The 24,866-nt window shown below is 45.5% G+C and overlaps 1 protein-coding gene across 3 annotated transcripts in view; it reads right to left on the bottom strand.

Annotated features, from left to right (window-relative positions):
• Nucleotides 1–24,866, bottom strand: part of LOC147718475 (actin-binding protein WASF3-like) — a 534,745-nt gene that overhangs the window by 24,532 nt on the left and 485,347 nt on the right. For all 3 annotated transcript variants that reach the window (XM_086918398.1, XM_086918396.1, XM_086918397.1), the window contains 2 exons: nt 15,464–15,727; nt 8,249–8,640 (listed from right to left, as the gene is read on the bottom strand). In XM_086918398.1, coding sequence (XP_086774524.1) covers nt 8,249–8,640; nt 15,464–15,727 — 656 coding nt within the window. The remainder of the gene's footprint in view (nt 1–8,248; nt 8,641–15,463; nt 15,728–24,866) is intronic.

Here is a 24,866-nt window from a genome sequence, read left to right on the forward strand (position 1 = left end):
GAACAGTCTAGCCCGAATTACTCTACTGGAGGTAGTTGACTCCTTCCAACTGGGTTTGGAAGCAGGGGAGAAAGCGATAGACCAATCGTCCACTTTCGATACAGTCTTTCACCAAATTCTCCGTACCCATTTCCACTCGATTGACATTAGGTATCGGGCCTGGAAATGGCTGGCATCTTTTCTCGAGGGGAGGGGTTGGGAAGTCTTGTGCCATCCTTACTGAGCCACGTCACTCCTGCTGGAGGTTGGTGTCCCGCAAGGTTCGGCCATGAGTCTGACCTTGTTTAATATCTATCTTGCTCCCTTGGCCTCAATGGTAGAATCTTTAAGGGCTAAAATTGTGTCTTATGCAGATGGCACACAACTGCTGTTTACAATGAGCCATGCCCTGGCAAATTAATCAGTACCTGCCTTTCAGCTGTATTTAGGTAGCTGGCTGCGAATGAGTTGAAATGTAATGCAGTAAAGACGGAGCTACTTTTTTTTGGCACGGATGCAGAAACATGGATGCAGTTCTTCTGGCCAGCAGATGCTCCCACCCCCGTTACAAACAATCTGGTGGTGAAAAACTGTTGCCATGCATGTCTACCAGTGAAAAAACTAGTAGCCTGATGGTTACTAGTCACACCAGGTCACATAGCTGCCAAGTTTCAGGTTGATTATGTGTGACATTACCATAGTTTAATTGTGCTTAAGTTTAACATTCCATGCTGTATGGGTTATAATGTGTAAAGCGTATTTGTCATTAAAACCATGAAGGAAAATCCCTGTACATTTAAATATGCTTATATTTTTTGATAAATACTAGTGTGTGTTTAGTACAGAATTGTTCACGTTTAAAATAGTCTCTGGAAAAAATTGAGAATAACCTGAAAGTGAAAGTATGATGAATATTTAAGGTATTTGAATAGACTTTTAAGGTTCGTATTCGAAATACAATCGTTTTGTAAATTATTTAAAATTAATGCATTTGGTTTCAAAATCTGGCAGGGTAGTGGTGCACATTTTGCAAACCTTTCTACTGCATTTGTAATGTTTATTACAACTTTATACTTAGAGCTGTCTTAACTAAACAATATGTCTTATAACATGGTACATTATACAGGCCATTTCCCAAGGATCAGTTATCAAACATACGCCTAACAAGCATTGGCATAGTCAATAGATCTCGCATTTGGGACCTTATAAGTGTTTAGCAATGCAGCAGTTGGTGTTGTTGCACCAAGGATATTCTGCTGCATAACCAAATACTTATAGGGTCCAAAAAGCGAGACCTATTGGCTATGCCAATGCTTGTTTATTTTTTGTTGCTGTTTTGTTTAAGTTACCAGATCTACAATAGCTGGACATGGTTTTTGTTAACAGTTCTTTGCACATAATGAACTTGTTTTCATTGCTCTGAAGGTTGTTTCCATTCTGGTTGTAGGAAGCAGTCATTCCCGAGGGTGTGGGGGCTGCCTAGCTGTGGGCATGCGCCAAACTTTGCAAATGAGAAAAAGCCTGGTGCAGGTGCAATTTACAAGTGTGGAGTGAGTGAGCCCCAGGCAGCATGACTCACTCACACAGGAGTTCATGCACTGCACCTGCATATTCAGCATGGTTAAAGGAAACTCGACCCACTCCCTCCAAGGCATCAAACACATATTTACCATGAAACCCTGAGAGGAGCCTGCCTGCTGCACTGACGGCTGGTGGTGTGTGTGCCTAGTGAAAGCGTGCACTGACGGCTGGTGATGTGTGTGCCTGGTGAAAGCGTGCACTTGACGGCTGGTGGTGTGTGTGCCCAGTGAAAGTGTGCACTGACGACTGGGGGTGTGTGTGCCTGGTGGAAGCGTGCACTGACGGCTGGTGGTGTGTATGTCTGGTGGAAGCAGGCACAGACGGCTGGTGGTGTGTGTGCCTGGTGGAAGCATGCACTGACGGCTGGTGGTGTGTGTGCCTGGTGGAAGCGTGCACTGCTGGCTGGTGGTGTGTGTGTGCCTGGTGAAAGCGTGCACTGATGGCTGGTGGTGTGAGCCTGGTGGAAGCATGCACCGATGGCTGGTAGTGTGTGACGGCTGGTAGTGAGTGTGCAGGTGAAAGTGTGCATTGACGGCTGGTGGTGTATGTGCCCGGTGAAAGCATGCACCGACAGCTGGTGGTGTGTGTGCCCGGTGAAAGCATGCACCGACAGCTGGTGGTGTGTGTGTGCCTGGTTAAAGCATGCACTGACAGCTAGGGGTGTGTGCCTGGTGAAAGCCTGCACCAATGGCTGGTAGTGTGTGATGGCTGGTAGAGTGTGTGCCTGGTGAAAGTGTGCACTGACGGCTGGCGGTGTGTGTGCCTGGTGGAAGCGTGCACTGACGGGTGGTGGTGTGTGTGCCCGGTGAATGCGTGCACCGGCGGCTGGTGGTGTGTGTGCCCAGTGGAAGACTGCACTGACAGCTGGTGGTGTGTGTACCCTGTGGAAGCATGCACTGACGGCTGGTGGTGTGTGTGCCTGGTGGAAGTGTGCACTGACGGCTGGTGGTATGTGTGCCTGGTGGAAGCGTGCACTGATGGCTGGTGTTGTGTGTGCCTGGTAGAAGCGTGCACTGATGGCTGGTGATGTGTGTGCCTGGTGGAAGCGTGCACTGACGGCTGGTGGTGTGTGTTCCTGGTAGAAAAGTGCACTGACGGCTGGTGGTGTGTGCCTGGTGGAAGCGTGCACTGATGGCTGGTGGTGTATATGCCTGGTGGAAGCGTGCACTGATGGCTGGTAGTGTGTGTGTCTAGTAGAAGCATGTACTGATGGCTGGTGGTGTGTGTGCCTAGTGGAAGCGTGCACTGATGGCTGGTGGTGTGTGTACCCGATGGAAGCGTGCACTGACGGCTGGTGGTGTGTGTGCCTGGTGGAAGCGTGCATTTACGGCTGGTGGTTTGTGTGCCTGGTGGAAGCAGGAGCATTCACAGTGATAGAAGACACAAATGAAACTGACGAAGAGGGAAGGGGAGAAGGGAGGGGGGAGTGCGAGCAGAGGAGCATGATTCACAGCTAGAAGACACAAATGAAGCTGACCAGGAGGGAGGGGGAAAAGGGAGGGGTTAGTGCAAGCAGAGGAGCCTGATTACAGCAATAAAGACACAGATGGCAGCTGTGCACGTGCACGAGCTCGTGAACACAAGCTGTAGGCGGGCAAAAGCCTCTGGTGACACTTTTAAAGGCCACTTACTAAAAGTCTTGCAGAGACATCGCATGCGCTGTAACAGGCGAGACCTAAAAAGGGTATACAGAAAGACTTTGTAAAACAGGGAAAATGTATACAATGATAATTCCATGTTACCTTTGCACACAGGAGATTTTACTTTTTTGGGACCGTTACGAATTTTGACCCTGCCCCTCCCCCACCCTGCGTCACTATCTGGCAGCAATCCCTCCAGGAGATGCTACTGTAAGACACAGCAAAGACACAGTCTGGACCTCTAGCACTCTCAGGCTGGGAAATCACTACACTTCACCTGAGTAAAAACAAAAAGCGGAAGAGGCTGTAATCAAAGACTTAGAAACACGCTGTCAGTTTGATCAGTTGATTGCGGGAGCATTCTGGGACCTTGCAGTAATGCGGAAATTCCCAGAATGTATAAGTCTAACCCCTGATCAGTGACACTTTGCAGGGCTGAGGTCACTTTTACTGGCTTATTGATGAGGGTATCTCTAATCTTAGGGATCTCACTGCTTTAGAGTGTGTAGTGCAGAGCATGGGTTTCATTGTTTAAACTATCCACATTCTACTACAGACATCATTCTGTTTCTCCTGCTCAGTATAGATTTTAGTGGTCCAGATGAAGTCTGTGCACCTTGCAAAGCAGATGAAACATGTCAACCTAGAATAGACATGACACACTATCTCAGTAAATGTATTTATGTGTCATGTTATGTTTTAAACCGTATCACAGGACCCCCTCTAATTACTGAATTGGGTTAGGGTTCCCTGAAGATATTTTTAACGAGTGCTAAGATCCCACTAGGAATATAGAGCATAAGAAAGTTCTGGTTAGGACCCGATGATGAAGCATGGCACACGAGTAGCTTTGGGGTGTGGGTTCGATAAGAACTCATATTGTGTGCCTGGTGGGCACAAATGAGCAGGGCATAGTGGCGACTTGTTTTGGGAGACGCCCTCCACTATCAGTTTATGCACATTAGTTTGGGGGGATCTGAGGACCTTTCCCACATAACTGTTTCCCTCCCCTCTCATTGGATTTGGTATATTGGACAATGGCCTGAAATTAGATAGTAATTCAGGCAAATATTTTGTTCAATATTGCAGCGATCTGTACAGTTTTGCGGAGTTCAGGGATAACTCCTTGCAGGAATGTTGCGCTGATCACCAGACACCGAGCTGATGTAAAAGAAAGTGGTTTGTTTTGTTTATATTTTCAGTAAGTATGTCTTGGTAGTAGTTAGGGTGTTGTATCATTGTGGATAGTACATCTTTGGAAATTATGTTTATGTGTTTATATAGCGCTCGATTGCTGTGACGTCTTGGCGCCGTGGTGTATGAAACAACGCACTGTATTAACCGGGAACCTATGCAGAAGTGAACAACCATGTTTTCAGACCCTTCCTGAAAAGCTCCAAATTGAGTTGAAGCTTCATGGCCAGAGGCATTTTATTCCAAAGCTTTGCTGCACATTGTGATATCGCCCTTCCACCCCATCTTGCCCGTTTGGTCTTTATGATCCTAATAATAAGACCTAGATTAGCAGATCTAAGAGCCCGCAGAGGAATATAAGGTGGGAACAGTATTCGATTGTCCTCGGCACCGCCACCGTATACTGCCTTATGCACAAGGCATAGGGACTTAAATTCCACACGCTGTTTAACAGGAAGCCAGTGTAGTGATTTAATTCCTGCTGAAGTTGGCTGTCCTCTGGATATACCCAGAAGTAGCCTCACTGCAACGTTCTATAAAGATTGCAATTTTCTGATTTGGGCCTTGTCGATTCCCAAAAATAGGGCATTGCAGTAGTCTAACTTAGACAGGAAGAGTGTGACCACCGTATTTTGTAACTTGTGAGATAAATGGAAAGATTTTTCTCAAGGTTTTTAGCAGAAAAAAAGCAGGAGGAGGTGAGACTGTTTACCTGGGCAGCAAATTTCAATTGGTCATCAAAGATGACCCCAAGGTTCTTAACCTTGGTAACCGGGCATGGACATTCTCCAGCCTCCATTGGCCACCAGGACTTATTCCATAGGGGCTGGCCCGGGCCAAACTCCATCACCTCCATTTTTTCTGTATTAATTTCCAGGAAGCTATGTTGTTTCAGGTGCTCACTGTCTTTAGGGGAAGAGATCCTCTGTGAGGTGGGGGTGACTTTGTCCCCGTGTTGATTTTATCAATGAATAGAGAGGAATTAGTACAATGTGGATGCTGACAGCAAATGCAGAGAATTAGAAGGTGGCTGATGTTTGTATGAAACATTTGAATAATGTGCTTGCTGGGTTAATGGAATTGGTAACTTGCTCCTGTTGAGATTTATTTATTAGAGATTTTTAATAAACCATCAAGACAAAGTAAGAAAAAGACACCTTTAAAATACACGTTTGAAGAAGTGCCACATCTGTACATACACTCACGTGTGAGAAACAGCAATGCATGGAAATGAGGCTGCGGAAAGAATAAGATGCAAACGGGAAAGACAATGAGAGGGGAGTGTGATGACAAAGGGTCTGATATAGAGTTTGGTGTGCTGGGTACTCCGTCACACATTTGATGCTCTATTTTGATTTCAGCAGACTGTCAGTTTTCCGATGGTTTTGCCCCTGCTGGCTTTGCTTTCAGAAACCTACTCGGACTGCCTAACACAGAGTTGGGGGTGTCAGAGAAGGACATCCGTTTGCCTGTGCTATTTAGAGCAGGGAGTCTAATGTGCTTTTTTCTGTCTATCACCACAAGGTTCACAAACATAAAAAAAGAATGATCTCACACTCGCAGATGGATGTGAGGGTCATTCGTTTTTTGTTTTTCTGAACCAAACTTCTGCTTTGAGGATTGGTTTCTGAAAACAAAACAATTCGAACCAATACTAGTCAACTAGATACTTTACAATAATAATACCAGTCCTGTAAGAATATAGCATGTTACAACACGTGCTTTTACTCCGCGGTATTTAACAATGTTGACGTTAAAAAGCCGCGTTATTACAATGCGATGCCATTACTACACAAGTCATTACATCGACTTGCAGTAGATGGCACCGTGACATTAGGAATGTATAATTTACTATTCCAACTCCAGCCTACGCAACAGTAGAGAAGGTGTTGGGATAGTAAATTATATTATTACTTATGTTAGAGTGCCATCTACTGCAAGTCGATGTAATGAATTGCGCAGTAATGGCATCGCGTTGTAACAACGCGGTCATTGTAACAACCGCTTTGTAAAGGTATCGTGGTTTAATGACCGCAATGTAAAGGTTGTTTCCCTTCCTGTAATGATGCAGCTTAGGGTAAGATCTAGAGAACATGAACAAAATTACAGTTTGGCCAGTGGTATCTTGAGTATGACGATGAGCCCCACTACGATAATGGTCGGACGCAACATCGTGTCCGAAACGGGACCGCTGGACAAGCAGTCAGCAGTCCGGCTTCCCTAATTAGAATGCGACCACCTTCATGGCGATAGGAATGTGTATCTTTCCTATTACGGCTTGTGCTGGGGCCTGCAGACTAAGCTGAAATCTGAAATATGCACTTTTTAAACATCCATGCACCACGTGGCAGGCCACTTGATGCATAGATGTTTGGGGGACACCACAGGTGCCCCTTAGGCCTCATAGCGGAGGCCGCGGAGAGACAGAGGCCCTCCTAGGGACTGCCAAAGTCAGTTTCCGACAGCCTTTCTATGGCAGTCGGACTGCCATACAAAGGCTGCGGGAAACTTGTAGTATAAGGAATAAGCACAAGCAACAGAGTTTGAGCTGGACGTGGCTGTTCAAAAGGTAAGAGATTCCCAATGGCCTGAAGCTTAAAGAGTAAGAGATGGAAGCAGCGATGGTATCCACAGTGCTTACTGTTGTTCTTGCTGTAGATACTCAAACCCTAGCTCAATGTTCCTACCAAGTCTCCTTGCTTGGCTGTTGAGTGTTAAGCTAGTATGTATCACTGAGAAGCTGAGTTGTAAAGAGATGCCAATCTGGAACTGAATGAGAATGACTGTTCAAACTATGAAAATTTGTCTCCAGTTCATCATTGGATACAGGCAGAATTGGGAACCTAGAAGACTTCTGTCTAATATTAACTAAACAGATTACTTTTGCTTCTTTTTCGATATGAGCATTTGTAGAATTGTAATGTATTCCTTTTTTTTTTTCTTTCCTTTTACTATGTTTATGTATACCTTCTCAGTATGAAATATGTATCTGATGTGCTTGCAATAAAAAATAAAAGCATTAAAAAAAAAGAGAATGACTGTTTAAACTATGACAGATTCACTGTTTTGCGCTTATCAAGGCCTAATAATAGCATTAATTTGAAAGAAGCTAAAAGGCAACTTGGATGCATGAAGTGGAAAGAAAAGTTGCCAGCTGTTTGTCTTGGAGGAAGGAAATAACTTATCAGGCTGTCTTTTGTTTACTACACTTCTCTTGGACTCTTTTCCTGTGGAGTGCAACAGGTTTAGCTTGCTGAACCCAAATCGATTCTGATAGCTGCAAATAAGTGAGTAGCATCCAGGGTAAGGCCATGAACAATGGATGTTCCCCTTTATGATAGAAGTCCAAACAGGATATGCCCTTCCATCAGGGCAAAATAGCAATTGGTGCAAGGAGGCTAGCTTCTGTTGAAGGGTGGCTGCTTTGTGTTTGGCAGAAATGATCACATTGGTTAAGGCTGCAGTAAGTGGATCTGGAATCAGACCCCTATGGAAATCTGATTGGCAGACCCCAAGGTTCTTTTGAAGGGAACACTAGACACTCATGAATATACTCAATAAATGTTTGAAGATAGCAGAAGGGTCACCAGTCTTCAAGTCTCCGGACACGTATTACAACAAGAGTCTTTGAGTATGAACTAGACCATCAGTGTAGTCAATGCTGCAATACCTTATACTGTCTGTCTACATGGTTTAGTGTGGAGCTACATACATGGCCAGATAAGGGGCAGGAGGAAAAGTGTCACATCAGTGTCTAAGTGCATGTTGCCAACACGTATATAGTATTTTACCTGGACAAAAGCCAACTCATCTTTATTTGACTATCTCAGACCTGGATGAGACTTAACACTTACCTCGACGGATAGCAGCAAGCAGGTCACTCCTGGCGTCACTCATTGGTATCAGGGGGATCTGAGGTTTTCTTTGTTCGATGTTCATGGCTGGTGAGGAGCCAGTATGAGCAGGAGATGAAACAAAGCTAGGAGGCCCAGGCGGTGGAGGTGGAGGGGCAACAGGGGGGCCCATGGAACCAGTCTTAGGGGGAGAAGCAGCGTATGGGCAAGGAGGTGCCGGAGGGGGTGCAGGGATATAGGTGGAGAGAGTAACAGAAGCAGTTGAGTTGGGAGCCATGGGTGGAGGGGCAGAAATGGGGCTGTCAAATGCAGTCTGAGCAGAGGGAATGATGGGGGGCGGGGGTGGAGGGGCAGGCGGTACAAAGTATTCTGCCATTGTCTTCTGCTGGGGGCTACAAATATATGGAGAAAAAGAAACATCATTAATAAAACATGATATTGATGAATGCGTATTTACTTGTTTACATTTTCAAATAGACACTGATCACTGCAAGGTAGTTATTAGGGGCCCACTGCACCCCAACTGTGGTGTACCCTTGCTACACCTTGTTCCCAGTCAGATATAAAGCTCATGTTTACAGAGAATAATGTATGTTGGCATTAAGTGCCGGGTAAAATAAATTTTTAAAGACAGAGGTTTTATTAGGCAAACAAAAATCATGTGTTGATCACCTGATGGATGACATTCAAGAGTTTGGCCCTTTCGAAGAGATGAGTGAATCTTCCATCTGGGAACTCTACAGTCAAGTTGGGTCTATACTTTGCTCTGGGAGGGTCCACACAAAGACCAGCAGTAGCAGCACCCTCTGGAGTGGCACAGTTTGCTAAAACCAACCGGCTGGAATTTGTCCCAAGTAACTATCAGCCGCTGTGATTTGTCATTCTGGCATGCGATCCATCATTTGTGTTACTCAGCGAGACGCCCTAAGTGCTCTGGGTATACCGAGACATGGGTCGCATGCTCACTGGGCCAAAGGACTTAAGTTGCATCCAACTGATAAGGCCCAACAAAGCCAGAGCCCTCTCGAAATGCCTGTGTCCCCATATAGAGAGGAGGTGGCCTGGCAGTTTTGCTGGACTATTAGAGCTGGGCCAAACTGATTTAGATAATGCTGTCCCTGTCTGTGAGGTCACAATAGGCAAACAATGAAGGACTGGAATGTGACCCCAGTAATTATCAATGGCTGAGGTTAATTGTAGCATTCCATTCATTTCATTTTTGATTATACATACATTAGTAACTGAACCACTTCCTTGTTAAGGAGTAGCATATTACCAAAGACTTCCCCTTCATTACTCTCAGGTAATAGGGTGCACAAAAGGACAGAGCCAACCATTCCCAATTCCTCCAATTTCTGATAAGCGACTAGCTAAGATCTCATTGCCAACAATGTCTGCCCTGATATCTATGCCATGTCTGCCAGCAGGAGCAAAGCAGAGACACTGCTTTTACTCCCTCTCTGAAGATCAACATGGAAAGTGGTCAAAAACAGAGTCCATGTCCTAATGAGGATGGGCTCCCACCTGGAAGTCAGACAGATAGTATGAAATCTCCAAGAACCTTAACATCCGGCAAAACGGAGCACCGATATCAGGATAAAGTTTGCAGGATCACTTGGATTCAATAATGGTTGCTTACGAAGAGCAGAAATGAAAAAAGAAAAATTGATCATATGATAGCAAGGAGGTTCCACATCAGCACTTCATTTAAGCGAAGTAGCTAATTAGGTAAAAAGACTTCAAACATGTTGATGTTTGAAGAAGACATCTTAGTAGGAGTATCATAAATAGATGTACAGTGAAAACAGGTTTATGCACAGTGCTATTTTAAGCCATTCCTTCATTTTACTCTCACAACTGTCCCCCTTATGACATTTAACAGAGTTGCAGTGCACAAGATTTCAAACAAATACAGCAATAGAGATACTACATGGCCAGACTAGGAGCCAGAATTGATCGAGATAAGGCGTGGCGCGATTAACTGCCGCTCACGTGCTGCGAATAACAGCACTGTGACACAAACCATACTGACACAACACTAAAGCTTTGTGTGTGTCAGAGGCATAATTGTATATCCATTATCCCAGGCCATAATTACCCGGGACGGAAGTATAACCTGCAGGAAGGCAACAATTTTTGACACTACAGTGATACAGTCGCGGGTGACATACCCATGGCAACGAAACACGTGTTGGCGGGACCTACTGGATTGAACATTAAATCAAGCATCAATTAATATTGCTGTATTTGTTTGAAATCTTGTGCACTGCAAATGTGTATTTTAAAATCACTTGTTTATGTGTGCTAGGGCATGACAGTATTTACATAGGATCCTTTAGGGATCTTGATAGTGGGGTTGTGGATGATTAACCCTTCCCTGAGCACCATAACGCATTGAATAGAAGAACAGTTGAACACTGACCGTTATTAGAGAAGCGCCATAACCACATAGGGCATAATCATCCCAGTTAGAATTTATTTAACAGAGTTGGATTGTTTCTTTGTGAAATATTTTAGATATCAAGCACAGCCCTGGGTGTTCCTAATCAAATTAACTGGATAAGTCGCAGTTTACTTTTATGTCGCAAGATCTCACTAATATGATTACAAGCCCATATGGTAATTGGATGACTAGAGTCTGAGGCCTGATCGGTGGTTTGTCCTTACGACGATTGTAAAAGATGAAAGGAGAATGAACTGTAGTGGATAAAGGGGTAAGTGAGCTTGATACAGATAGTTAGGTAGGGATGCCATATAGCTTTGTATATTACTTTCACCACTGGGATTGATCTAAAACTCAAAATCTTTCAGCACATCTGAAGAAGGGACACAATACAGCTATACACCCGGAGCGTGTATCAGAATAGGGAAAGAATGATACCCAAAGACGAGCTGTTGATGCCAAGAAAAACACATGTTGGCTGAGGATGGATTGGAAACGAGTCTCAAAATGAAGATACTATAGATATGATGCTCCTACCTTTTTTTTTAAATTCAGAATATGATGGACTATATTAGTTCTTGATCCTGAGGCTATGCTTTTCTGAATGTGATAATTTTTTATAAATGGACGTGTGATTTTAGATCACCAACATGATGATTGCTATGTATTTATATATTTCTAATACAATTTGAAGTGAAGTAATGTGAAGTAGAGATTGTTGAAATATTTATGTGAAATAAGCTCCCTACACAATTTGAAGTGGTTTATAGAGAATGTGTCAATCAGTTAGGTTACTGACCATGTAGGGTGTAACTAGCGCAAGCCGATGTCAACTAATTACCCATACAAGTCACCTTGATATGATCCAATAGCTTTTAACGCTTCTGTTTCTCTAAAAGACTGTGGCGGCAGTATGACTTTAAAACAAACATATATAATCGTTTTTAATGCAAGTATTTCAGTTGTTTACTGTGTGATTCCGTTTTTTTTAATTTCCCAGAAGATATGAAGAAGTCCTTGTGATGTACCCCCAAGCCTAGAGGCGATCAGCACTCTTCTTCTTGGGGAGTGAGATGGTTAAAGGCATTCCTTATTGGCTGGTTGTGCTCTTAAAAGCACTGCAGGAATAAAGCTGATTCCCTACATCTGGGTGACAAATACACTACTCAAAGACATAAGACTCCAACCAATGTGTTTATTTGCACAAAGAAACACCTTGCCGAATATTTTCTAGCTGGAGGTAATTGGCTGCCAATTTCTCTACCAAGGGATCATCCAACAATGGGAGGTTATAGTTACGTTGAGGAGCATAATGACTGTAACCTAGGAGTATAAATGATGGCACTTATTCTGAAATAAGTAAATATCCTGTCATGGTTGATTAAAAACAGATGCTTATATAGATTTTGAAGTCACATAGAGCAGTCACTTTCCTGAACAATGTGGACTTGATTCACAAAGATAACTTATCCTTTTGAATAACTTACACTTTTGTCTAAGATTATTGCTTTTTGGCTATTCGCAAAAGCAGAGTGTACATTATCTCCAAACGTGTATCTTACATGTTTCCTTCCAACTGAAAGGCTTAGGGGGCTATACATGTTTGAGAAATTTACACTTTTGAGTAAGTTTACAACTTTTTCACTATTCACGAAATCTAAGTGTAAGTTCCACTTTCACACTTGGATTTTATGAATCGTCAAAATGTAGTAAACGTACTCAAAGGTGTAGATTACACAAAAGTGTACGTTAGCTTTGTGAATCGGGCCCAGTGTGATTTACTGTGACGTGGCTATTCTAAGATATAAAAAAGCATGGCTGAAATCCATGTACGTGTATCTGTAAACCACTTCAACTACAGAGAGAACATACTTTGAGACATCATCCTTTTGAGACGTTCCCACCATAGCATCCGTTCATCCGCCTCGGTGACATTGCCCCATCGTTGAATCACCTGAAAGACTGACATTTGCTTGAGCGAATTGTGCTTCTAACACTATCCTTCAGAGAAGCAGGCATGATAGGTTGCCGTGTGCAGAGAAAGAAAAGGGAGAATGCTAGATAGGCCATGTCCTCTGGTAGGCTTTCAAAGGGGATGGAGTCAGTGTGATGTGAAACCCTAAAACACAGAGGAGCCATATTTGCCTTTTGTTATCGCTCCTAAAAAGCCTGGTCCAAGGCGGCATGGATGCTGGGACTTTACTTTCTGTTTGCCATCTTGATGCATGGTCCAACACATACTTTTTTCTTCGTTTAAAAACCTTTTTTCCCTGAAACAACCATTGTTCATTCATCAGATACTGCCTACAACTCACTCGCATTTTAATAAACTGTAAACCAGCTTCAGATTTTCCTAAGTGTTCAGATAACCTTTGCACAAAGTCCTGATTTTTTTGCCTGCTGGCAGGAGTACTCCTAAGGCTGGCACCGGCTCCTACCCCCAAATAAACCCCCACAATGTAAGGACGTCCTCAGTTTGCCGAGGTAGTCTATATTTTTTCTTTGGAATTCTAGCATTTTTGCCTTCTTAATACTTTAGGCCTGCTCAACATGTCATCTGTATAAAAGGAAAAACCATTTTAGCCTCATACATGACAATACCTGCCACCTGGAAAATCTAATGTAGGTCCAGAGAGGATTTACGCAGTTTTACAAAATGCAGATATCTGGTATCAGAATGAAGTAAAGCCTTTACACCCTAACACCTAATATTTAGCAGGTTTTCAGAATTGCAATGTTTCTTTTAAACCCGGATTAAAATCCTTATTCTGTAACCTCTTTGGAGGAACATCAGACCCACCTCAAATGGCCAGTGTATAGATAGTCCTGTAAAGAAGGACTATTCGCCAACAATGCTTCAATTGATTTTGAAATATCGTTTTTGGCTGCAGGGATAAACACAATGGGATTCACAATCCTGTCTTGTCCCTTGCTTTTCACACCTGGGACGGATAGCAACAGAGGTGGTTGGCCAAGGCCATCTGCTCGTGAATAGCCTTTTGACACACTGCTATACTGAGTTGGAAAACTAGCCCCAGAAGTTTGGAGTCAAAATCCATATTTCTGGAACCCAGCACAAGAGAATGAGTTTTGGCCAATTTTGGTTTCTCCGTTGAAAGGAACTGTACGATATGTTTCACAGAATGCGTATCCCTGGAACACTGAATGGGCCATTATGCTGCACGAAATGTAATATTTCAGCCCTCATTAGGAGTTGGTTGTTAATTATGGGTGGCAATTAGCATGGGAATATACATTATCTCCAATGAGCCCATACAGAATGAGGAAATGCACACGGCCATCTATTCCACTAACCCAATCTTCACATCTTTTTCCTAAATTCTGACCAATTTTCGACATCATATCCAACTATATGTCAGAGGTGGATGTGTGCTGAAACTACAAAATGTGTAATTACTATAAGTGCTGAAAATGTACGCTTTGGGTCAGATTAGGAATTCCAATCGACATGTAAAGAGGACCTTAGTTTTACCTTTGGAATGCCAAACATGGCCTAGTGCCAGAATAGAAACTCCTGGCTGTTTCACTGAAGAATTCTAAAGTACCACCCTGAGGCTTAGGAAGAAAGGTGCTTGCAACTCTGTTGTGCTTCTCTGGGCCCATAAATCTGCTCTATGGCTCGTACTGCTTGCCCATGGAGAGACCCAAGGACTTAAAGGGCCATGTGCAAGTGCAGCCTGAAGCTCTCACAGAACGCCTCTGTCTCCTGTGGCTGATGAGTACAAAACGTCCTAGAAACAGAAGCTGAAACACTATGGACCAGTTACAACTGGACAGTTCTCAAATCTGCTCCTGTGAAACATCTCCCCTGTGAGATGTTTCTGTATACAAAGGAAGCAAGGTGCTACAAAGAAATTCCAAGGACCAGTTGGAACTGGGCATTTTGTTTTGGACTGAACATTTCTTTCTGTTAAGGGGGGTGGGGAATCAAGTAGTATCTTCAGTGCCATGAGTATACACTGCTGCAACCTTATGCCTTTTTTGGAAAAGATTTGAGGTCATTTAAACCCCAGCAGGTATACTGCCACACCACAGAGGAAGTAGATGACCACTTGCACTGACCATGGGTCGTACCCCAGCCACATCTAAAGATCGCCCCAGCTTAAAAAGGATCAGTTCAACTAAAGTCTTCTTGCTGGCATGACAGGAGTTTTTGGGGGAAAATGTATAATGTGGGCAGATCAACATAATATGACCCTTATGACTCTGAGATGTTATTATCTTCCTTTCATTAAGGATTATTGGAAGGCATCTACACCAGCCAGAATTCTCTTATGCTTAGGGATATGTTCCATTGATGGAATTGGAAGATACCAACAATGCTATAGGTAATGCCACATGGAACTAACCACAAATGCTAGCAATAAACCACAGTAAATCTGGTGTTGCTTATTACAAACTCTGGGCTAGCAGGCAGGCATCAGTTGGAACTTCTGGCTAGGAGAAATAGGAATAAACATAACTATTACGAAAGTAAATGGCTTTTTTACTGTCCTTTCAACAAAATATACTTCCTCCGGAAAGGTATAAACTTTCATGCTACATTTGGTATGAAAATAGACTTTTTTATTGCCGTTTATCTTATATTAAAAACAATACAGTGTGTTATATGATGGTGGCAAAGCAAAGTAGACCAAATTATTTTGAATGGGAAGATCTTTGATCGACATTCCCCCCTAAACCCAGCACACACCTTTAGGTATTCACAGAATATCACAATGAAAAACGTAAGTAGTGTTAAATTTCCATACCCATAATCTTTAATTATTTGAGGCCTGGGTCCATTTAAAATGGCCTCTTGTGGCTGTGGTACGTGAGGCTGCAGGACTCTGTTAAGACTGTTTTGGCGGCTTCCTGTAGATGGCGGGCGGTAGCCATGTTCTTGCAGCTGATTTGCTACCAGCATGATCTCTTTGTTTTCTGTTAGCATATGTGGCACAGGGGCTATCACGTGTTGAACTATATGGTTCGGACTGGCGGGGTAGGAGTGATCACCTATATCTGACGCATATGACCTGCAGGATGAGAACACAACAATCAGAGTAAGAAACCAATTTCAAAATGGAGGCACAAATACAGTTACTGAGACTCATATGATATAAATGCAATAATAAATGAAGCTGACAACAGTAGGGTGGAAAACTTTCTGAACCTAGGTTACTTGACGCTGTCAATTAGTAGTGTGAAACAAATTATCGCTTATTTTTTCAATATAGTTGTGATGTTTCTGAGTTTTCCTAGGAAATATGAGATTCCAAGACATGTACCCTGACGGAAGAAACCTACATCACTAAAACCTTCTCAGGACAATAAGAAGAGAAGCGAAGATATTTCAAGGTCTAAAGATGGAAGAACTTCTTTTTCCATTAATGCTTCCTAACACATGTAAAATTAAAAGGAGACAAATTCTTTATGACAAATCACTTTTATAACGTAGAGATAATTTAGAATCCGGCAACGTCCAATTTTCATCATTTTGTAGAAAGAACCATTGTCTGTGGGGAAGAGACAATTCTAAATTATTGGTGGTAACAATATCTCAGAAGCAGCACCTGCATTGTGGTAATGACTCACTAGACAACTACTGATCTGTAAATTGAAAATCCTTACCTACCAATGTAAAGGCAAGGAGGCCCCCAATACAAGATACCCATTAAATCAGGAAGAATATGCCAGGGCCGGAATTAACAATTTCAGCTTGTGTCTCACAGTGAGTTAACAGGAAGTACCAATTTTGTTCCCGGGAGTGGGGAATGACACGTTGACCCGGGAATACTGGATCCAAATCTGCATGCTTTCTCCCTGGTGGTAGAAGGCCCAAATGGACACACATTTATTGGAGTAGGGGGTAAATTGTACAGCAGTTTTTTTTATCTATGCAGTGAGAGAGGGTGATGGAGCAATGGCACTGCGAGGGCTCCTGCACTATTTTCTGATTTCTCCTCAATGAATATCCTAGCATTTTTAAATTGCACTGATGATAAAGGTAATATTTCTTATTTCAACTGTTGATGAGGATTGAGTTATGACGACAGAGTGTTTTTATTCTTTGCATCTCTCAAACCACCACTTTTAAATCATTGTGTATAACGTGCTTTTACAATCTTTTACGATTTTTAACAAAATCTAATAAAAGTATTATTGACTTGACTTGACTTGACTTGAGAGGGCAGAGAGCCATAACCTCATTCTGGGTAAACCTTTTCTGCACAACAGCTGCCCGCAGCTCCTGAGGCTTCACAGTAGACACAGTGTCTCTAGGGGCTCTGTTTTAGGTGTAATATATTAATGAATGTGATAGAGCAACAATAAATAACAGCTGTTCTGTATAATAATCCCCATATTCTGGAATCCTTTCATCTACTTTGCCTCTCCAGCAAAGACTAGAACTCTCTTTTTCTTCTATTTTGTTAATTTTGATATAGACTTACATGCGTTTAATAGGCTGAGAGGCTACCATTGTATGTGTGTCATTGCCATTGCTGGAATCTGTTTTACTGTGAGGTTTGTTTCATGCTTGGAATTAAATGTATATCTGTGTGTGCATGAGGTGTTTATTTGTTGTTTGGGTGGGTATTGTTGGGTTATATCCTCAGTAAAATAAGTGAGTCACCTGCATGGTGGGTTTGCTGTGGTGTGGTGTCTTCTTTTCGTCTACAAAACCAGGTCTGGTGTCTACCTGCCACACCTTGCATCTTTTTACTTCGGCAATGCAGCCATGGTTGCTGCCTGCATGCGAAAAGGTTCTGCAAGAGTGTAATCAGAAGTTAATATGCACTCTTCGGTTTGAATAATCCTTCTCTGGAGAGAATTTCATTCAAATGTGTCAATGAAATATTTCCGGCAGAAACCTATCTCTACTAGTGGCAAGACTTTTAGTAAACTACTCTAAAACCACTGACAGTTTATAAACACCTGCACACATGTCAATATTGCAACAAAAAAGTAATTTAAATGTGCTTTTCAGCTGAGAAAATAGTGCCGGAAGACATCTAGCACGCACATTACTGAAGTATATAAAATGTGGATGTTAACATGATGTTTTTTCAAAATGTTCCTTTTTAAATCTCTTACGCACTGAAACGCACTTTGCTTACCACGGATTCTATAGAAAGGCATTTAAAATTGAGGTGCTTTCATTTGCAGATTATTTATTTTAAAACCTTTTCGTATCACTGAACACTGAATGAACCTTTAGTTTTGCACATCATTGTTCAATGATCATGATCAACGTGCTGACGCAGACTCGCGGCCTCAGAAAACGGCCCGAGCTGCGTCGCAGTGTATTTTCTAGAAATGGCAATCCCGTCAACCCCTGGTTTGGATGACGTAAAGTGGACGAGTGATGGAACCCAGGCTGGAACCTATCAGATGAGAGATCGGGTCTAGCAGGCAGCTGCGCGCGAGGCGCAGAACTCTGCCACAAGAGACGGGGCATCACGGGAAGGAAAAACCGCACACCTTCGAACCAGAGAACAGTGTGCACTAGTTGCATCTGAAGCCTGTCATTATTTTTTGTTGTCTCCTTAAACGACGAAGCTCTGTGTCACCTCAGCAAAGAGCTGAATAAGCGGCATCAGCCTGCCGGATGGAAGTGAAGAAAGCTGCCAGCTGATGAGTCAGGAAAGCTAAAATGATCAGTTTACGCAGAGACAAACCGTAAGGACTTTGAGTAAGCAAGCATTGGCAAAGCCGAAAGGTCTGGCACTGGTTGTCAGTCCTTTGTCTTTGTCAATGTTTGTTTTGTCAGGGTTTTTCAAGACGTTATTGCTGGAGAGCTGATGGTCTGGGGCAGAGGCGCAACTGGAGCCAAATTTCGGGGGGCTAAGAAATAATTTAGGGGTGGGGGAGTGGGTTAATTCTTCAAGAAATAGGCAGAGTGGAGATGCAGGGGCTCTAAGAAAGGGTGAAAACCAGGGGGCGCGTCCAACCGCTGGAGGAAATGGCCGCTTCTTGAGGCGACGCCATCCAAGCGCACCCGTTGCCATGAATATCCACTACATATTGATCCGTTGGCTGGTGCAGAGAGCCATCGGAGTGCAGCGGAAGACCCCGGGGAACTGAGGAGACCGTACCCGTGAACCTACATCCAGTGATCGTGGAGATCGGGCCGGCGGAAAGACCGGCCTGTGGTAGACCTGCCTCTCCGACTACGTGGCCTGCGTGATGCCGCAGCCTGGATTTTGACTGCCTGCTGAGCCCCAACATCGCGCCCCGCCCACTGTGCCTGAGGCCTGCTGGGACGTGCACATCCGGCGCTTGCGGCAGAGGCGGTATTCCCTGCGCCATACTGACTGCGGAATTCAATCATCTGTTCAACTGACTGCTCATTGCCGGCCGCTGTGAGGTCCTGCCTGCCCCCGTCAGTAACGCCAGTGAGTGAGGATCCCGGTGTCACTCGCCTAGCCTGGGCTGGGCCTGGGTGCTATTCGCTCTGTGGGGAGAAGGTGGGGCCTCCGCCTGTGCCCATCGTGGCCTGACCCCCACGGAGTGACTCTGCATCTGTGATGCAGCTTTATATTTGGACCACCGGTCCCCCCCGCACGGCGTTGTTGGTCCCACCGCCTGGTTTAATTTCAAGGACGCAGTTAGGGCTGATTGCGACCCTCTGCTGCTTGTGGAGTCCCAGCGGAGATTTCACTTTGGTTGTGGGACCGCGAGAGCGGATACACCGTGGGCCAGCCGCCTTTGGCAGCCAGATACTGTTGAGGGTGCTGGGTCCTCTCATCAACGAGGGCCACATGGAACTGTCGGGCCCGGATGGTTTTGGGCCCCGATTGAGGTGGGTCTTGCAGTCACCTCCTAACTAGAGCTCCGGCTGAAAATTACCCGGTGCCTGTGTGCCGATACTCCCTGGCCTCCGTTGCTTCATCAAGACAGGCCTGCTGCGGTTCAGGGGACAGGCCGGACTCCGCATCGTCTACACAGGGCGGGTCCATTGCCCTTTACACCTTGTACTCCATGTTTCCAAAGCAATGGCGGAGGGCCGCAGTTCCAAAGCAACGGTGCAGGCCAAGTTTAACAAGTATGCGTGGGATGGTGGCCCCAGTGAGAACGCGAAAGAGGGTCCCGCTACTCCCGAGAAGCAGCAATCAGGCGGGAAGAAGAAGGAACCTACGTTGGAGGACATAAGGAAGGCCATAATGCTGGTGCATACGTCTCTGGAATCTCGCATCAATGCGGTTACCTCGGAGGTGTCCCTTATCCAGGCTGACATGCGCTCGATGAACTCACGGTTGTAAGGCGTTAAGGTAAAGACGAGCTCCCTGATCGAAGACACCTCTGATCTGCAGGGCAAGATGTAGGCCATGCTGGCCCACGCCGCGAAGCAGGAGGCACAGCTGGATGACTATGAGGGGCGCTCCCAGGGCAATAATGTTCGTATACTTGGGGTGCCGGAGCGGGCAGAGAGTTGCCATCAGCGGACCTATTTGTGAAGGAACTGATCACGACCTACCTGAAGCTAACAGGCCTTTCTAATTTCTTCTCTGTTGAAAGGACTCACCGCGTGGCGGCCGGCCAAAGCCCGGGCCCCCCCACAGCCCTTGCTGGCTAGGATCTTCAACTTTCAGGACCGTGATGTCATCCTGCAATGTGCCTGGTCAACGGCGCCAGTGGCATTCCAGAACAGCCCATCACCTTCTTCCCTGACTTCACCCTCAAGGTACAGCGTCAGTGCCACAGTTTCCTGGATGTGAAGAAGGCGCTCCGTGAACAGGAATTGATGTATGTTATGTTCCTCCCCGCCAAGCTGAGGTGGAATCGGAGGGGAAGGCTTGGTTTTTCACCACTCCTGAAGAGGACTGGGATTGGCTTGATGGCTGGCAACGGCGGGCCAGAGGAGGAATCGTGTTCCGAGAGCAAGACTGGAAGAGGGCGTGAACACATCCAGCCGATGTACTCCGCCTGAAGAGCAAGAGGCAGCGACTGGTGGGCCGGGTGACCGGTCTTTATGTGGGTTTCCCTTAGGATGGGTGGGTTCCTCCTGTTTCTGGGGACTGACAATAAATTTGCCCTCTCCTCTTGTGATGTTGCCAGGCCTTCAGTCTGAAGCTGAGCCCGGTTGGGGAATCTTCCGTCATGGACTTTTTGTGACTTTTCTTTACTGATTCTTGGCCCATGGTTGTGTCCGCATCATGTTTCTGGGGGGGTTATCTGCTGCTTCCAATTGCCTTTATTCTTTATCAGATATATGCACCAGTTGTTAGGTGCTTAGACGGGTGCTCGGTCAGCACTCGCTCCCACAAGTTTGGCAGGGGTGAGCGATAGGCACTCTGCTAGTTTGGGTGGGTGGGAGGTTCCCACACAGCCAAGCAGGGAGGCAGGATGGGGGGTTTTGGGGCTGACATTTTGGGTTGGGGTGGATTGTGCTATTGTATGTTGTATTTTTTGATGTAGGCATGGCACAATCTATAGGTTCCTTCATGTGGGCGGGTGCGGGCTCCTCATCTTGGGTATACAACTCTGTTCATGGCTCACAGCACCTGAGACGGTCCTCCTTCCAGAGTCGCTCCCGGTTGGTCCCTCCGCATTTCTGTCTTACTTCAGATTTAGGTTATGGGTACGACAGCCAGACAGAAGCTTAAACTGATGTCATGGAACGTTAATGGGCTGGGCGACATAATCAAGAAGGGGGTAGTCCTCCAGTTTGTATGGTGACATGCTTCGGACGTGGTGCTCCTGCAAGACACATTTGTTGGGCAATGCCTGCAAAGCCCTTTCCCATTGGGTTTTCCGACTTATGGCCCGTTCGGCTTTTGGTTCTGGCTCCCGGGGGTGAGCATCTTGGTCCGGAAGACATTCTCCCTGACTATAACCTCGGTCCACGATGATGCTCTAGGTCAGAGGTCTTCAATCTGTGGGGCGCGACCCCCAAGGGGGTCGTGGAGTCCTTGGAGGGGGGTCGCAGATTCTGTCAGGGGCATGCAATTCCTGGTGTTTGGCTGATCGAGGGTGCTCATGGCGGAGGCCTAATTCACACCGAGGTGTGAAAAACATCAAAGGCTCATTAGAAAGTAGAAGGTCTTTTAAAGACATGTCAAGTACTCGGGTGTGGTTGTGTGTGTGTGTCCCTGGAACGGTTTCAGCCGGGCTCACACACACGAGCTGGGGTACGGGGAAAGTGAGTGGGGGTGGGGTCTGGGGGAGCAGGCTGTAGTGTAGCCCTTTAAGTATAATGGATGTTGCACGCCTGGAGCTGTGGGTCCCGTGACACGTCCCCCCTCCCGCCCCCAGCAGGGAGGCACAGAGATGCCCTTCCAGGGAAAGAAGGAAGACGAAGCTGAGATACTGACCCCCTCCCCTCCCCCCCATGAGAGAGGCACAGAAAAGGTGGGTGGATGAATGATGGGTGGATGGATGGATGTAAGGATGAAGGATGGATGGATATGTGAAACGGTGGGTGGATGAATGATGGGTGGATGAATGGATGAAAGGGTGGATGGATGGATGAAAGGGTGGATGGATGGATGAAAGGGTGGATGGATGGATGAAAGGGTGGATGGATGGAAGGATGAAAGGGTGGATGGATGGAAGGATGAAAGGGTGAATGGATGGAAGGATGAAAGGGTGGATGGATGGATGAAAGGGTGGATGGATGGAAGGATGGAAGGGTAGATGAATGAAGGATGTATGGATGGATAAAAGGTTGCATGGATGAATGATGGATGGATGGATGGATGTGTAAAAAGATGGGTGGATGAATGATGGTTTAATGGATGGATGAAAGGGTGGATGGGTGAAGGATAGAGGGATGAAGGATAGATGTATGGATGTAAGGATGAAAGGGTGGATGGATGAAGGATGGATGAATGGATGAAAGGGTAGATGGATGGAAGGATGAAAGGGTGGACGGATGGAGGATGGATGGATGGATGGATGAAAGGGTGGATGGATGTATGGATGGATACAAGGTTGTATGGATGAATGATGCATGAATGGATGTGTGAAAAGGTGGGGGGATGAATGATGGGTGGATGGATGAAAGGGTGGACGGCTAAAGGATGGATGGATGGAAGGATGAAAGGGTGGATGAAGGATGGATGTATGGATGGATAAAAGGTTGCATGGATGAATGATGCATGGATGGATGTGTGAAAAGGTGGGGGGATGAATGATGGGTGGATGGATGGATGAAAGGGTGGATGGATGGATGAAAGGGTGGATGGATGAAGGATAGATGTATGGATGGGAGGATGAAAGGGTGGATAGATGTATGGATGGATACAAGGTTGCATGGATGAATGATGGATGGATGTGTGAAAAGGTGGGTGGATGAATGATGGGTGGATGGATGGAAGGGTGGATGGGTAAAGAATGGATGTATGGATGGAAGGATGCAAGGATGGATAGATGAAGGATGGATGAATGGATGAAAGGGTGGATGGGTGAAGGATAGATGGATGAAGGATAGATGGATGAATGTAAGGGTGAAAGGGTGGATGGATGAAGGATGGATGAATGTATGAAAGGGCGGATGGATGGAAGGATGAAAGGGTGGACGGATGAAGGATGGATGGATGAAAGGGTGGATGGATGTATGGATGGATAAAAGGTTGCATGGATGAATGATGGATGGATGTGTGAAAAGGTGGGTGGATGAATGATGGGTGGATGGATGGAAGGGTGGATGGGTAAAGGATGGATGTTTGGATGGAAGGATGAAAGGGTGGATGGTTGAAGGATGTAGGGATGGAAGGATGGATGGATGGATGAAAGGAAGGATGAAAGGATGGATGGATGTGTGAAAGTGTGGGTGGATGAATGATGGATGGATGTGATGAGGTCTAACAGGCGCATTTATGGTTGTCAAAAGTTGATGATGAGGAGTACCAGTTTCTAGAAACTTTTGTCGGAAGGGGGTCCTTACGCCTAAAAAGTTTTTACAAGGGGGTCTCGGCATCAAAAAGTTTGAAGACCTCTGCTCTAGGTAGATATATGGCCATCTCCGGGACGTGGGAGGAGTGCACTCTTAACTTAGTTTCGGTCTATGTACCACCGGGTCTGCATACCCAGGCCTTTATTGGACCTCAGTGATCTCCTTCTCGGTTTGCCGGAAGGCAGATTGCTAATTGGGGGTGACTTTAACTCTATTGTCTCTGACTCGCTTGACCTTTGTCCCCAGAGGGATCTGCCTCCCTCTAGCAAGTGGATTCATAGCTTTCTTGGCGCAATGGGTCTTGTTGACGTATGGAGGGACTTGCATCCGACAAAAAAAAAAGAAAGGGTGAAAACACAACTAAGCCTCTTTAACAAGCAAATTGTATTTTAAAGACCTGTGAAGTACTCAGGTGTGGCTGTATGTGTACCCGGGAAGCTGTTTCAGCCCTGGCTGCCACACGCGACGGGGCTGAAGCCCTTTGAACCCAATGGGCATTACGCGCCTAATCTGGGGTGGGCTGTCGTATCGTCACTCAGGAAGCACGCAGAGACAGGTATGTTGGCACTAATATTTTATTCTTCTTCCTCGTTGCTGTGCCCACAAGCACGTTTGTGCCCGTGCCCTTGTTCTCCAGGAATGCCCTCCCCACACCCTGACTGGAAGTGGTGTCCGGTTGCTATCCCTTACCAACATTCAGGTCCTAGAATGCAGTGAACAGACTGCCGTCTTTCTGCACTTAGCTTGGCTTTGTCCGAAAGTTTCGGATTTTTGGTGTGCGGTATACGGGGAGGTGAACAGAGTCACTGGGTTGACGCTGACCGCTGATCCACTGTTGGCCCTACTGGGGTATTCTAAAGACGTACCGCCTGACAGACGACAGCTAGTTGACATGGCTTTCCTGATTGCTAAGAGGTGCGTTGCTCTTCACTGGATGCGCGGACCGGTAGCTAAATGGTCATGCGACATGCTATACTGCTGTACGCAGACGGAGCTATATAGCGAACTACTCCCCCCCGCAACCACCCCAAGAACTACTGGGCACTGTATTTGGAGGGGAGGAATGCACAGGAGTCCCTTGACCCGACAGAGCCGCAAACAGTGGAGTTAGGGGACATGAGGGATGACATAACACAACCCACTGTTGCAGTAGCCACTACTTAGGTGAAAGCAGATGTAGACTTCAATGAGGGGACTGTAGAAGGCCTTGGCGAAGTGGAGGTTTGCGCAAGTGCTAGCATGGAACACAGCAATGAGGACTCAGTCAAATTCACTGT

The sequence above is a fragment of the Lissotriton vulgaris genome, chromosome 4_1 (genome assembly GCF_964263255.1).
Source record: "Lissotriton vulgaris chromosome 4_1, aLisVul1.2, whole genome shotgun sequence".
Taxonomy (NCBI): domain Eukaryota; kingdom Metazoa; phylum Chordata; class Amphibia; order Caudata; family Salamandridae; genus Lissotriton; species Lissotriton vulgaris.